Source organism: Ambystoma mexicanum, chromosome 6q, assembly GCF_040938575.1.
Source record: "Ambystoma mexicanum isolate Mex_15411 chromosome 6q, UKY_AmexF1_1, whole genome shotgun sequence".
NCBI classification, from domain to species: Eukaryota; Metazoa; Chordata; class Amphibia; order Caudata; family Ambystomatidae; genus Ambystoma; species Ambystoma mexicanum.
The window spans coordinates 765,511,729-765,526,535 of NC_090937.1; the positions used below are offsets into that span (position 1 = coordinate 765,511,729).

At 44.0% G+C, this 14,807-nt stretch overlaps 1 protein-coding gene across 4 annotated transcripts in view; it reads left to right on the forward strand.

Moving 5' to 3' along the window:
• Positions 1–14,807, forward strand: part of TRIM2 (tripartite motif containing 2) — a 601,585-nt gene that overhangs the window by 476,930 nt on the left and 109,848 nt on the right. For all 4 annotated transcript variants that reach the window (XM_069631297.1, XM_069631295.1, XM_069631296.1 and 1 more), the window contains exons 4-6: positions 4,223–4,374; positions 10,124–10,304; positions 12,182–12,905. In XM_069631297.1, the coding sequence (XP_069487398.1) occupies positions 4,223–4,374; positions 10,124–10,304; positions 12,182–12,905 (1,057 nt within the window). The remainder of the gene's footprint in view (positions 1–4,222; positions 4,375–10,123; positions 10,305–12,181; positions 12,906–14,807) is intronic.

A 14,807-nucleotide genomic window follows, 5' to 3' on the forward strand; every position in this document is an offset into this window, starting at 1 on the left:
GCATTCATGCTCCCTGGTTCTGGGACACAGATATGGAAGAACTGTAGCATTTTACTGCCAGGAATAATCCTCCCCATAAATATATATATATATATATATATATATATATATATATCCATCACCTAATAAAATGTAGATGTTTTTGCTGGCAAAATATATGCTCCTCATTGCATGGAAAAACTAATAATTTAAGAGAAAGCAACTAGAAAATCAAAAGTCTTTACATTCATGAATTTATGAATTTCCGTCTTGTGTGATAGCATATTCCTGCAAAAGGGTTAGCTGTCCTATAGAGAAGAGACGGGCACCAATAGCAATGTTCCATTCCATCCTAGATCTAGGACGCACACCATTTGAACTATACTTCCGTTTTGGCTCATATGGTTCAAGTTGGCAACACTTAGTGGGGCAACAACTAATTGCATAGGTAGAGGTTTATGGCATATGTGCATGGCTAAGTATCCACATGAGTGATTTATCATTATTTGCTCCTTTTGTATGTTTCTGGCGTTGTGAGTTGCTGAAATATGACCTTAATTGCAATTCTGTGTGTATGCTGTCATTCAAGGGAATGAACCCAAGATGTTGAAGGCTTGACAGAACAGTGTTTGTTTTGCTCTATTATTATTTGAAGCATATGCTGTTTTGTTTTAAGTACTTTAATGACTGTTACCACTTGTAATTGCATGAACCTTTGCTGTTCTTTGGTTGGGAAATGGGGCCTTGAGGCTTCACTGACGTATTCTAGCCAAAACGGATTGGCCTTGTCCAATGCTTGTTTGTAATTGCTCCTTCTTCTGCTGATGGTTGGATCCTGGCCTTCCGGCCTAAGCAGTGAAATGCAGGGGTACACTCCCCGTGGAAGTGTCCAATCCGTGTATCAGGCTCCAGGACTATGGCACATGCAGAATCAAAATAAAATACACGTCGTTCTTCATTTCTATTGGTACACGTCCTGCATACACCTCCTCACTTGGATTACAGATTCATCTAAATGTGGGGCTGGCACATGCCCCACTTAACTCCCTTTCTATGGTTAGAAATCCATAAGTGTTTTTCTTTTCAGTTCCATTATGGATGAAATCCAAAGACTCAAAATATATGATGAAATTGGACGTCATCCTCATCCCCTTAAGACAATGTTATTTCGAAAGATCTGGCAAGCCTTAGAGGCTGGATCAAATTTAATTGGAAGGATGTGGAGGCTTCCAATATGCCGTAAAAAAGACTGATCACATTCCTATTTCATAAAAAAATAACACGTCACATATTGCGGCAAGATTTAAAAGCTGGCACCGGCAATTTATCGGGATCTAGATACAGAATTCCCATGCTCTTATGAAGATAATGAGAAGGAGCAGGTCATCCTTGGGCATAACCTCAACCTGTTCCTAAAATGTTAGCAGCTTTCCTGATTCTTTCTGCTGCAAACATATCTATTTTCTCATAGATTAACCATTTCTGTTTGTTCCTTTCTTATCGTCTGCCACTTGGAATATTTTTTGTCCCAACATAGTTTGGTCAAGAAACTGAATATTTTACATCACATGGTAGTCGGGTGCCGATAGGTATGCCAGCACCGTGAGGTAAGGTCAACGCCTTTATTTAGAGAAATAACTACAAGAATTCAAGTAAAATGAGGTCTGCAAAGCAGAAACTGTCTGGGTGGTTCTTCCACTTGTTTAACCGAGACTCTCCTCACCTGCGAGACCCCATAATGCCTGCTCTGGTTCTTCCGGCTCTGGGGGTTGTCCTGCCTTTTAAATGTTGTTCTCAGTCCCCACAGTTCATAGGAGTTTCTTCACCCTTTTGCACGTTTCTGGGAGTTGCAGGTTTTAGATTTTCCTGGACCCTTCTCCTGTTGACTGTCTGGTTGCTAACTTTCTGGGGTCCCCTACACCAAGTCTCACTTTGGCGTGTAGTCTTGCTAGCAGATAGGCCATAAGTTTTAGCCAACGGGCAGACCTGCAGTGGCATCTCCTGTGTTCTGTCTTACGCATGGGTCCCTCATACTTCCTCCCGCTTGCTTCTTCACATAAACTCCCTGGTCCTGTCTAGCGCCTCCCAAAGGCTCGTCCTGCCTAGAGCCAATTCGGACCGCTGGAACCTGCCTATCCTGCTCGGGCCTATCAATTCAGACAATTTCCTGACTTTCTATCACATGCCCTACTTATTTTTTTGATGTGTAAATTTGCATTTAAAGTACTTTTAGCGGTCATAGTGGAGCTAAGACATGTATTAATTCCTACTGCTTTTGACTACACTACACGATGCATTTGTTCTGTAAAGTGTTGAGTCTGTTACTCAGCCTTCCCTGTCAAAGTTTGTTCCCTGGGTACTACTGCAGCATTCTTTCTAGTACAACGATATGAAATTGTAATCATTTTAATAAAAAAGTCTCCCAAAGAATAATCTAAAAAAGTAACTAATATGAAGAGTCACCAGCACTTGGTGGGGAGTGGTTTGAATCTGGGATTGGCAGGGAAGCCATACCTCGGAATCAGGAAGGGGACAGGGAAGGGGCAGAGATATGGTGATCAGGCGAGGAGCAGAGAAAGCGGGCAGTAGGTACTCAGAGGAACACAGTGAAGGAGTGGGATAGGAAATGGGGTTGGACACCAAGCCAGGAAGCTGGCGGAGACAGGCCATGGAGAGTGGGACCCGAGTGCGCATCAGTGGGAATCCGGGCTCTCCCGGGGAGCAGTCAAGGGCGACAGAAATGGGTGTCGGGAATAGAACATCTGTGGGTCTAGGAAGCAGGAGTGCATGGGCAGCTAGTCTTAGAACAGTGCCTTTTCAAAAGGAGGGAGTCATGGAAAGGGCGGGGCAGATGAGTTGGAGGAGAAGCTACGGGTTCTCACACGAGGCATAAATGCACACAAAGTGACGGGGGAGCGTACAGCATTCAAGGGTTCTACTTCTAAAATATGATGTTGGCTTTGGGGGGCAACTGTGAAGTAGATTGAACCAAGTGTGTAGATTGTGAATATTGTTGGTTCTTAAGAACATCAGAAGCACTGCCTTTATGTTAGGGAGCAGCCAAGTATAAGCGAGCGACAATGCTTTTCATACCAAAGGGTTCCATGGCAGTGCTTTGGTGACCTACAGAAACCCTAATAGGATATAGGGTGAGTGGTTCGACTAGTCACCAGAGCACTAACGTGGGGCTATGGCTGATCCCCCCCCCCAAACAAATAATCAGGGGGCCTTTCATTTGTTATGATCCATAGCAACTCCCAAAAATAGAACATACTTAAAGGTAGTTTGGAAGGCCTTTTTAATTAACATATGCACTGAGTGTGATTTGGATATATAATTGCATTGGTGACCGTGTTGGTGTATTTCTTTTTTATTCAGACTGTGGGCAAACACTGGAAAACCGAGGCTTCCAGTGTAAAGTGAGCTTTTCGTTGACTACATCTTTTAACCATGGTTATTTACATGGTTCAACAAAACATAGCATTTAAAATCATGCATGCAAAGAGTGCAGAGCTAAGATAAGCGACCTCTGAATGGTCTGGAGGCAACATGAAGGCTGCGAGATTTTCATGGAGATGTTACACTGAGCCCTAAATATGAACGCCTGGAAAGCGTGCAGGTTACACTAGACTGTGGGCAGCTGTTTAGATGCACTGCGAGGCTCACCTTCAGCAACATGCACATGGAGATACATGTCTCGGCCTGCAGCCTTGGGGACTGTCTGTCTTGGGTTGGAGAAGCTGCCTACACAATAATGTGCATATCCAAATTGCTTTGAGTGTGTGGACCGGAAACTGCAGGTGAACTGTGTGTGTGGGGGTGGGGTGGTCGGGGTGTAGGTGTGTGTGGGTGTGTGTGTGTGTTTTATTTGTTTAGCGTTTTTTGGAGCACTCAAGAGTTGAAGATTGCTTCAGAGCAGTAAGATGGGATGAAGGGGAATTTGTCTTTCATAGCAGGGAAATGTCTGAGAAGAAAGCTCTGCATCCATGGGCTGAATGGACGAGGTGCATCTTGGGAACTCTCCTGAGCTTCTAGCAGTCAAGCTCGAGGTGGAGAGGTAGCGCGGGGAGGATTGTGATCAGGTGTAGGTGTTATCCTGCTGCACGCCCCCAGGCTTCTGCGCAGGCTATACCCTGATTATGCGCACGCTGATCTGGGCCCATCGATAAGCTGATACATTGTGATACACGTGCATGGACCGGTGACCATGACTAATGTAGCCATGCTGTGTCTTTTGCTGCAGGTAATGGAATTTTACTGCCAGTCATGTGAAACGGCGATGTGTCAGGACTGCACGGCGGGCGAGCACGCAGAGCACACTACGGTTCCTCTCAAAGACGTGGTCGAGCAACACAAATCTGCACTGCAGGTTCAGCTGGATGCTATTGAAAAGAGGTACAGCGGCTACGCATGCTCCTATCTGCAGTTATCCCACTGGTGCTGTTATTTTCCAGTGTGCCACTCCACAGATATGGCTAGGCATTCTGGAACTACTACAGTGGTTGTTTGGTGCAGTATAAAAGCCTGTTGTCTTCACACACAATCCCATAATCGTCTACTTCCAAGATCAGGCCATTTGGTTTCATGTGAAAATCAGAGACGTCAATGTTCATGTTACTCTTCATTGGAAAGGAGAAAGCGAGTGGCCAGGCTTTGTTGGAGTACAGGTTAATAGCATATCTGCAAATAATAGGCTAACCAAAAAAATTTACCAGATATAGCAGTGCCTAAAATGCCCTATAGAAAGTCTCATTTTTGGCCCCACACTGCACTTATTTGTCAATTTTCAGTGGCAGGCACCCTGCTTGCCCAGGGCATCCACTGAGCAGTAATGGCTGCCCTTCAAAGGCAACGACGAAACATCACTTAGAAACAAAATGGGGATCCGAGTGAGTTAGCATCACTGAGAAGCACGTCTTACAACTGGCCAGGGCTGGCAGGTTTAGGATTCTCCTTTTTGTCAGACCTCTGTTCTGGCCTGGGATTGGATGGCTGAGCCCGTTTTTTGTCTCGATTGGTTCTTGGAGAACCTTAGAGATGATGAAGATAGTAAAGGAAGTGGCACATGTGAGGCGTGTTCACGCCACAAGCATGTACCAGCTTTTGATTACCACAAAGTGCTAGCCTGGGAAGGGCGACTTGGGCGCCCATTGCAGATGCCAGGTGGCGTTTCCAGGGACACGGATACTGTTGCTGATTCCGCCCAACTGTGGTGGGCGATGTGGACCCAGACAAATAGTCAGAAAAGGCAGGTCGAGGGTTGTTTTTTTAAAGAGCCATTTCACAAGGTCAGAAAGGTTCGCTTTGGACCATGTTCAGATATAGGTTTGGTAGTAAAAAAAAAAAATCTTGTGAAGGGTTTTCTACCGGAATACATACTTTGTGATTGTAAACGAAACACGGAAAACAAATGGCTTTGTTTAAAATGTTTCACCCTGCTGGCATCGTGTCTGCTGCATTTTACAATAAGGGTGAAGCGAAAATGTGAAAGGCCGCAAGGAATAGAAGTGCACGCATGTACGTAGATTTTCGGAAAAGGACCAGCACTTTCCAGAATGTGCACCTGTGAGAGTATGAAATAGCGTATAAATAAGGGAGTGTTCATTGTCTGAGGTGGCCGGGCTAATTACCATGAATGCCTGTAGAGCGAGACTCTATTCTCAAAAATGTGATCTGCTTAGCCCCAGGGACCAGCTATCCCTAGACAATCCTAGCCTGGGGCCTCACTTTTCTTAGAAGGGAGTGAACTGTGCTTTGCCTGTTCCCCACCCCCGCTCTGAAGAGGATGGCAACCCCAACTTCCAAAAAGACTCCTGAGGGATGGACACTGCACTATAGGTGTGCCCAGGGGGCGGGGGGGCTCTGGCAAGCACCGGCCTATGAGGCAGCAACATTGGTCCCGGTGGCACAGAGATCCAGATGTAGTATGGGATTGATGTGAATGTATGCTGCTCACCCTATCCTATCAACCGGGGAAGGGGGCTGGGCTAACCTTCAACCCTGTGTTAAAACAAGGATGTCGTGTTTCGTTAGATGAATAGGTGAACTTTAGCGGACTGAAACGCCCAGAATGGTGGCCTCCACTTAGACATTCTGTCAGCAACAGGGGTATGTTATGGCTAAAATTATATTTACAATATATGCCTAGCTAATAAACAGGGCGCCTATGGCCACCCCACTAAAGTCTTTCTTTTTTAATGGGTTTTGTCCAGTCTGAAGATCTTGATGAAGCCACTATGAATATCTTCATCCTTAAAGTGTTTGGGAGCTAGTTCCTGTCCACCAGAGAAACATATCGCTAAGGAACTCCCCCAGGGGATCCAGGATGACTGTATCCCAGAGCAACACTGGGACCTTGCTGCAGACACGCAGAGCTGTGCACCCAAAGTGATGCCCCTGGCAATAGGTAGGCATGAAAGGAGTGCAGCCTGTCACATCAATGCGCCCGCTGCCAAAGGCCCTTAAAGCCCATTGCACCCATGTGAAGCCAATGTGAATGTCCAAAGTAATGGAGAACTAGCAGATGAGTACATCTTAACCCCAGACATGTCTGCACATCATCACTGCTGGTCCAGACACTTTCCTAACATCTCTGCCACAAACTCGTGTTTATGGGAATGAATGAAGACAAAGAGGGTCTCAAAACATCTCCTTTTGCTGTTGAACTATGTATTTCTATTTGTAGCATCATATTCACTGCCACTAGAGGAATTTGAGAAGTTGCATGTGATGTTTAGGGTTCTATGTTCATTCACCCCCCGTTTTTTTTTTCCGCTGCACTTTTTGCTGGAAATGTTTTGCCGAAAAAAGACATCAACTTTTTTTTATTTTGGAGGGTCTCCCCCAAACCCCCCTCCCCTAATATTTATTCCCTATACATCACCCCACCCTACCCCTTATATGACCCCCATATTTTACGATGGTTTTTAGCAAAAAATGTCAGCAAAAAGTGCCACAGAAAAAAACGGGCGATGAATGAACAGTACAATGTTAATTAATTTCCCATTTGTTTCTGTGTCATTTTTTGCCAAGAAAAATCTTTTTTGGGGTGATGTATAGGGAATAAATAATTGGTGGTGAGGGACCCAAATAAAATTTAAAAAATGCAATAATCTTTTTCGACAAAGCATTTTCAGCAAAAAAAGCAGCAAAAAAAAAACTGGGCATGAATGAACATAGAACTGTCTGGAACTAAGACATGTCATTCTAATGTGGTAATTCTCCAAGTCCAGCTGATCAGAAAAAGTGGCGATACGCGGTTACCATTGGTTTTTGGGAGCAGAGCACACTTAACCTGTCCGCCTGACAGATCCACCTGCGTTACCACCAGTGTGTGATTTTCATGCTGGCAAAAATTCCTATGGAAGCCATCATAACTGCCTTGCGTGGTTCTTAATTGGACTTTTTCGAACACGTAGTGAGAAGATAAAGTGTAAAAACGATGTTGTCTGTTTTACGTTTTACCACCCTGTGTGTGAAAAGTTTAAAATTGCGAAAAGGGACCTTTTGCAAGGAAGTGGTCCCCTCCATACACGCAAATTCAAATAACCCCCAAAGTCTAATGCCTCACATTAACGAAATATTTCCACACAGAACTGGTGGTAAGATATCATTTTCAGTGAACTAAAAATGTTGGCGACCTCACATTGCACACTCTTCACTTGCTAGCCTACTCTCGTGGCTGAATCGTGCATACACCAAACCACTTACCTAACAATGCAATGCACCATCATAAATAGGGTGCATTATGAGTGTGTAGACAATATGGCCACTATCACACAATAATTCACTTAATTCATTTGGACAAATAAAAAAACAATGTTGGGAAGCATCAGGTGGGCTTGCAAGTCCTTAATATTGAAACATATAGCAATGTAATGTTTTTAATTGACCTCAAATTAATGTACTATTTCTTTCATTGTTTTTATCCCAGCCAAAGCCATTGTTATTAGTTTAGTTAGAGGGAGGCCACACAGGCATTCCTTATTCTCTCACCTCCAGCCATAGTTTTCTTTAAAATGAAATATCAAATTCTTTCTGAAAGGTACGTGTAATGCCATTTAATGAGTGCAAATTCTGACCTCGGTTTCCATAGATTGTGGCTGGTGGCATATGCTCCTTTAGAAGAGGCTCTACACAACCATAAAACAATAGAGAGAGCAGGTGTCCATTCACTGAGGCTGAAAGAAAGTAGCACTGTAATTGGAAAGGATGTTGTTGCCAAGTAAACAATTGTGCTATGTGATAGGCCCTTTATTTATTTTTTCATTTTCATCTGATGGGAAACTGTACTGTCTCCAACTTTACTCAATTTTTTGCCATCTGTGCCTTTATCTAGTGGAACTGCAATCTTTGCCCATCTTTCATTAAAAATAAAAAAAACAGGGGGAGAGGGGAGACCAACTTTATGTCCTGTGCCTAGATATCAATCAAGTATCAGGTTTACCTATGTCCTCTCTACATGCTTAAGGCACCAGTAAAGGAATTTAATATGTGATCATTTCACTCACCATTGAATACCAAATGAAAGCAATCCCTGTCAGGCTCGCAAGCAGAGACGTGGCTAAGGGGAAACCGCATGGGGGGGCTATAGCCCCAGGTCTTTTGGTTTTAGCCCCGGATACAAGCTCAGTGGGTACAGCCAAAAGGCTGGCTAGCCCCGAGTCCCGACAGGCCCAACATTAGTTTAGCCCCAGATCTTTTCCAGACCTAGCAACACCCCTGCTCACAAGCTGATTTATTAGTGGCTATTTACAAAAAAATGTGCCACAAATTTTATATTTTTAGATGATTATAGGGGGGAGAGAGAAAGAAATTGCTGAATAAACAAAAGGAAGAAAGGTTTCAAACAAGTAAAGGAAGATTAAAAGAAGGAAATGCAGATGGAAAAAAGGAAATAAAGGCAAAACGAAAGAAAAGTATGGAAAGATTGGAAGTTTGAGATAATGTGGAAAGAAAGAAGGAAATAAAGAAGGCTCCAAAGAAAGACCGATAGAAAGAATAAAGAAAGAAAGAAGTCAACCCGTATTATGGATCATCAGTGCAGTATAATCCTGACAGCCTTGTGGTTGGGGCATGTTTATTGCAATTGCACTTTCCTGGAGCAAAGGGCTACAGGAAGGATTACCTAGAAAGCTCGAGGAATGGCGGCTGTGGGGAGGACTACTGCCAAGCTCAGCCACTGAGCGGACTGCACTTGCAGGAGTACTCCTGGCGGGCCCCTGCACAGCCCAGAATTTCCCACATAGAAACCATAGGCATTATGGCTGAGCATGACTCTTCAGATGGTGATGATAGTTTGTTTGTGGCAATGTGCGACGAGAGGGCACATTTTCCAAAGTCAATTGCATCTTTCCAGCTCTCTGTTTTGTTTTGCATGGCTTGTGTTGGAAGAGGCCAATCATTGGAGTACTGATGCAGAATGATTTGCTAACTGTATGGTAATGAGCATTTACACTGCATCAATTACCACTGTAGTGGTCTCCGTGTCCCGAGTGGATATTGACAAGACAGAATGGAGGAGTGTAGGTTGTGGGTAGCCTGAAGTTGGTTGTTGCCACTTAGGCTGCAGGAAATAAACAGATGCTGGAGCTTTCCATAGCTGCCTGGAGCATGGCCAGAAACATTGCTGGAACAGAACCTTTACAATTGCAGGGCCGCCCTCCTCCTACCCACCAACTCTGGGATTAACATGAAGGGCCAGGTCTTCTTTAGTGGTAACCATTAGATGAGGACGATCCTTATTCTACATTTCTTTTTCTTTAATTTCAAACCGCTCCTTCTGCGGCCAAAGCAGTGGCAAAGCAATCATGGCCGGACTCTGCAAGTGAAAGAAAATATGAGATGAGAACATTCTCAGTTACATTCCATTCTGGCTGCCATTTTCTATTTCTCTGTCGAATAGATACAAGGAAAACAGAGGGCACCTCTCTGAGTTGTCACCTTCTGTCTAAAAGGGAATGCTGAGGCCTTTTTGTTGGAACCAGGTGGTGGGGTGAGGGAGGGGCATTCCCGCTACCATAATGGAAGCTTAAAGCCACGTATAAAACCTGATAGCATAAGGGGACAAGGAGCTGTACTAACATGCACAAATTGGTGATATTCGCAGACCCTTAACATGAAGTTTTGTTTTCTTTTTTAACAGGTTGCCAGAAATTGATTCAGCACTCCAGGTGGTGTCAGAAATCATCCACCAGTTAGTCAATCAGAAGGCCAGCATTGTGGATGAGATCCACTCAACGTTTGATGAACTCCAGAAGACGCTAAACGTGCGAAAGAGTGTATTGCTCATGGAGCTGGAGGTGAACTACGGCCTGAAACACAAAGTAAGAGCTGTTGAGATGCACCTTCTTAGTTTTCAGCTTGAGGATGAAGGACTTGCTTGGGAGCTGTTGCTTTGCAAGACTGGTCCCATTATCTCCCGGGGAAACTTCTACGTAGGCATTTGCTTATCCTTTGAAAAGGAAAAGGAGCAGGAACAATGCACTGTAGGACTTCCCCGCTAAATATATTTAACAATCCTGCTGGTGTCAATGAGCCCTAGTGAAGCCAAAGAATCTGTGGCACAGTCTAAATGAATTAGCAATATGTATTAGGTGGATTATTTGTCCAATATTGTGAAAATATCATCTTTGGGCCATAGTCATCAGCTACCCTGCTGCCTGTGCAAACGGTGAATCCCACACGGTAGATGTCGAACTCCACAACAGATCTGTTACCCGCGAATGGATACAGGCCACCACTGGCAGCTTAAAAAAGTGGCAAAGCCATGGGACCTCAGTGCCTGATCTGCCATCATCACGTGTTGCACTGCACTATGCACTGCACTAAGCACACTAGGCCTCGAGCTCAGTGGTGCAGGAACCTTTAGGGGGTAATTCTGTCACCACCAGTTTTGTGGGCTGTAATGCAGTTTCTGCCAAATGTACTGCAGTGCCGAATTCCTAGTTTGGAGGCGTATAGCTGTGGGTGAATCGTCTACATTACCTCCAAAATTCAATGGCTTTACCGCCTCATAATTCCTGATCGCAGTAAACCTCAAAAATTACCATTGAGGCCCAACGAACTCCAACAATTGGGGTTCAACACCACCTTACCACCATTCATAATCCAACAGTAAAACCGCTGGGCCAAGTGGAGGTAACAGTAAATGAGCTTGGCGGTAATTCCACAGAAAAAAAGGCAATTATACCAAACTTGTAAGGAGGTCCATTGTATCTCACTATCTATTCTCATGCTGACAGCACAGGAAGATGTACGGAATGATGATGTCTAATGAGAAAACCGGTTACTTGTCACTGCACAACCCTTTCAAATTATGCCTTTCTCCTTTGTCCATCTCCTGTGCGGTTGCTCTGGGCATCACTTTGGAGCCTGATTCAACCAAGGGGTAAGGATCTGAGCCCACAGTGGTAGAATGACAATGGCTGCCTGCAAGGGCTCACATTATCACTAGAGGAGTGGTGCCCACCAACGCAAACTGATGTCACACTGTCACTGACTGTGCTGGCGGGATATGACGTTGGCCGGGGTCTATAAGAGAGCCACAAGTCTGGGTTTCAGGACAAATGTATGTATTTTATTTATTTTAATGTAGTGCACTTAATACTGCTGCATGACTGCTTTATATCACAGAAATGAGTTGCAGTGAGATCAGATCTCAGGATAACCAATGTGGCAATAAACTCCATGAGAAGCCACGAGGGAACTGAACCAGCCCTACCACAGACATGCCCACAAAGCAATGGCATTGCAGTTACCTTATGTTATGTTAATGTGCTTTATACGGCATCCTGCTGCCATTGTCATGGTCTCCAGGCACCCTTACAGTGTCTAAAGCCCATTGCTGTCTTGTGCTTCAACCTTGGGGTTTATTGCATGGAGTTGAATGTTGCTCCAGCATGGGAAAGGTGAAATGGTTACATCTCAACTATGTTGTTAGTAGGTTCTCTAAAGGTGCAAATGAACACCAAAAAACAGTTGATGCAATTGTATGAATGCCATAATTGTCTTTATTTACTAAATCTGCCAATGCTCAGAGGAGTTGACAGCATGGGTTTTACAAAGCCAACAGGCTCGTTCAGGAGGTAAAAGCCACCGACTTGCCACATACCTCAAGGTCTAGTGGATAATTGATTGCATTCGTGCCCATTTATGTACCATTCTGCCATGAGTTTAACCACTTTTGTCTGGCTGTCTTTAGGTCCTTCAAACGCAGCTAGACACACTACTGGAGGGGCGTGAGAACATCAAGAGCTGCAGCACCTTTACCGCCCAGTCACTGAACCATGGGACAGAGACTGAGGTCCTACTGGTGAAGAAACAGATGAGTGAGAAACTGAACGACCTGGCCAGCCAAGAGTTCCCGCTGCAGCCCCATGAAAATGACCAGATGGACTTCATTGTGGAAACTGAAGGAGTCAAAAAGTCCATTCACAATCTGGGGACAATTTTAACCACCAACGCCGTGGCCTTTGAAACTGTTGCCACGGGTGAGGGGCTTAAACAGACTGTGATTGGGCTGCCAATGTCCCTTACAATTACCACCAAGGACAAGGACGGGGAGCTTTGCAAATCTGGCAGTGCGTATATCACGGCTGAACTGAGCACGCCTGATGGCAGCGTGGCTGATGGTGAAATACTGGACAACAAAAATGGCACCTATGAATATATGTACACAATTCCAAATGAAGGGGACTTTACGCTCTCATTGAGACTGTATGATCAACATATACGGGGGAGCCCATTTAAACTTAAGCTAATCAAGTCCACAGACGTGTCACCCACCAGCGAGGGGGTTAAGAGGCGGGTAAAGTCACCTGGAAGTGGCCATGTCAAGCAGAAGGCAGTGAAAAGGCCTGCAAGCATGTACAGCACCGGGAAAAGAAAAGAGAACCCCATCGAAGACGATTTGATCTTTAGAGTAGGTAAGACGCATGAATTGTACTGGTTGAACCATCATAGCTGTCCTCTACTTACCAATGTGTTCATGATGCTATCAGCATTAAAAAGTAAAATGCTATGTCCTGGGGTCTCATTGCACACACATTTTATGCTGGTGTAAAATGTTTGGTTGACAGTAGTTTGAGACATTTCCAAGTCCGCATTTTATCACAACAGGTATTTCAAGGAACAATATAAGGGTTATTCTGTAGGCTTGCCAATTGCTTGTGTAGCACAGCTGGCAATTTAAATGACCCTCTTCATTATAAAGGCATTGACCCTGCATTCTTCTGCTGCCCTCAGGGCTCACCCATCCCCCTCCTTTGTATACAACAGGTTCAAAGGGGCTAATGGAGAGCGCAGCTTGTAAAAATATCTGCCATTCTTAAAAAAGTCTGGCATGAGAAGGGTTAGCCGGGAAAAGTTACTTCTTTTCCAAATAATTGCAAACCAGCAATAATCCGCATTATTCTTTTATCCATCTAACTATATTCTGTTTTGCAAGAACCAGTACATGTTAACTTTTATTTTTTAACTTAAAGACAGTCCTGCAATTCCATTCCTAAAACAAAGTTATTACATTGCAGTATTTCTTCTATAAAACACTGCATGGTCTCCATGTTTTTCAGTAAAGCATAGTTTAGGCTACTGAACCCGTGTACCCAACACTAGGCCATTTAAGACGAGGTAGCAATACTTTGAGATGGATGGGGATGCAGCAAATATTCAAACATCAATAATCAGACTTACTCAGGAAGTTGGCAAAGTACGTCTGTTTTATTTTCAATTATCTGAAACAGGGAGTATAACGAACATCCGCTCAATCTTCTTACTCAACGATATTCATAAAAAATACAGTTTATATAGCTCATCATCATTGACATCAATCTATGTGGCAAACTACAAAAACGTACTTGGGAAAGTGATAGGCTTAAAGAGAACATCTAGGTATACGTTCCATACTTGTCAGGGAAAGTGATTGGGTCTCTAACATCAGGTGGAGCAACTAAGCCCTCCTCTAGCGCAAGTCATTATGACCGTCATCGAATACACGTCGTCTTATTGGTTACATAAACTATGGAGATCTCTATTACGTGGCTCTCTATAATTGGTTGCTAATATTCCACACACGCTAGCAGCATGCAGTCTGGCACACAGGTGCTGGTGGGCTGGTAATGACCATAGCTTCCCACCTAATTAGCCTGCCATCAATCATCAATCTTGTCGTCTGCCAGTCAATTAGCCTTTGAACTTTGGCCTTGGAAATGTTCTCTTTGCCTGGGAATAAAAGGCATACTTTGTCTCTTGCTTTCGAGACAGCTCAACTCAGTATCTATTTTCATCCGACGAAGTCACTGGAGCCCATGTTTCAGAGCTTTTCTGTATTTAAAATATTATTAAATGATGAACCTCTGAAGCCCTCAATGTTCTTGCTCCTCACCTCAGACAAAATTTTGTTCTTTTCACATGTTTTGTAACTACTGCATGAACATCCAGGCTCATGGTGGCCTTGACTTCCTGGTGCTGGGCCAGCCTAGCCTTTCTTAAATTTCACCTCCGTCATTAAGTCGTTTTCCAACTGCGCCACACTGAAAAAGTCTTTCTATTCAAGGGTCCAGACTCTGCTAAAGTGCGTTGTGGAACATCCATAGTCTATACATTCTTATGCATATACGTTGGCGCATTGCCGCAATCTATTCACTACGTAGTCAGCCTCAAGAACACTTTTCTATACTTGCGTTTACTGCATCTGTACAATTGTAAAATGACTTTGCATTTTCTTCATCATTTCTGTAGCATGAGCATCTTAATTTCGAGCCCGAAATGTTGTTCATCTTTATCACTTCGTCTTCGGATCTCATGGAATGTTTACATTCTTCAGCCTC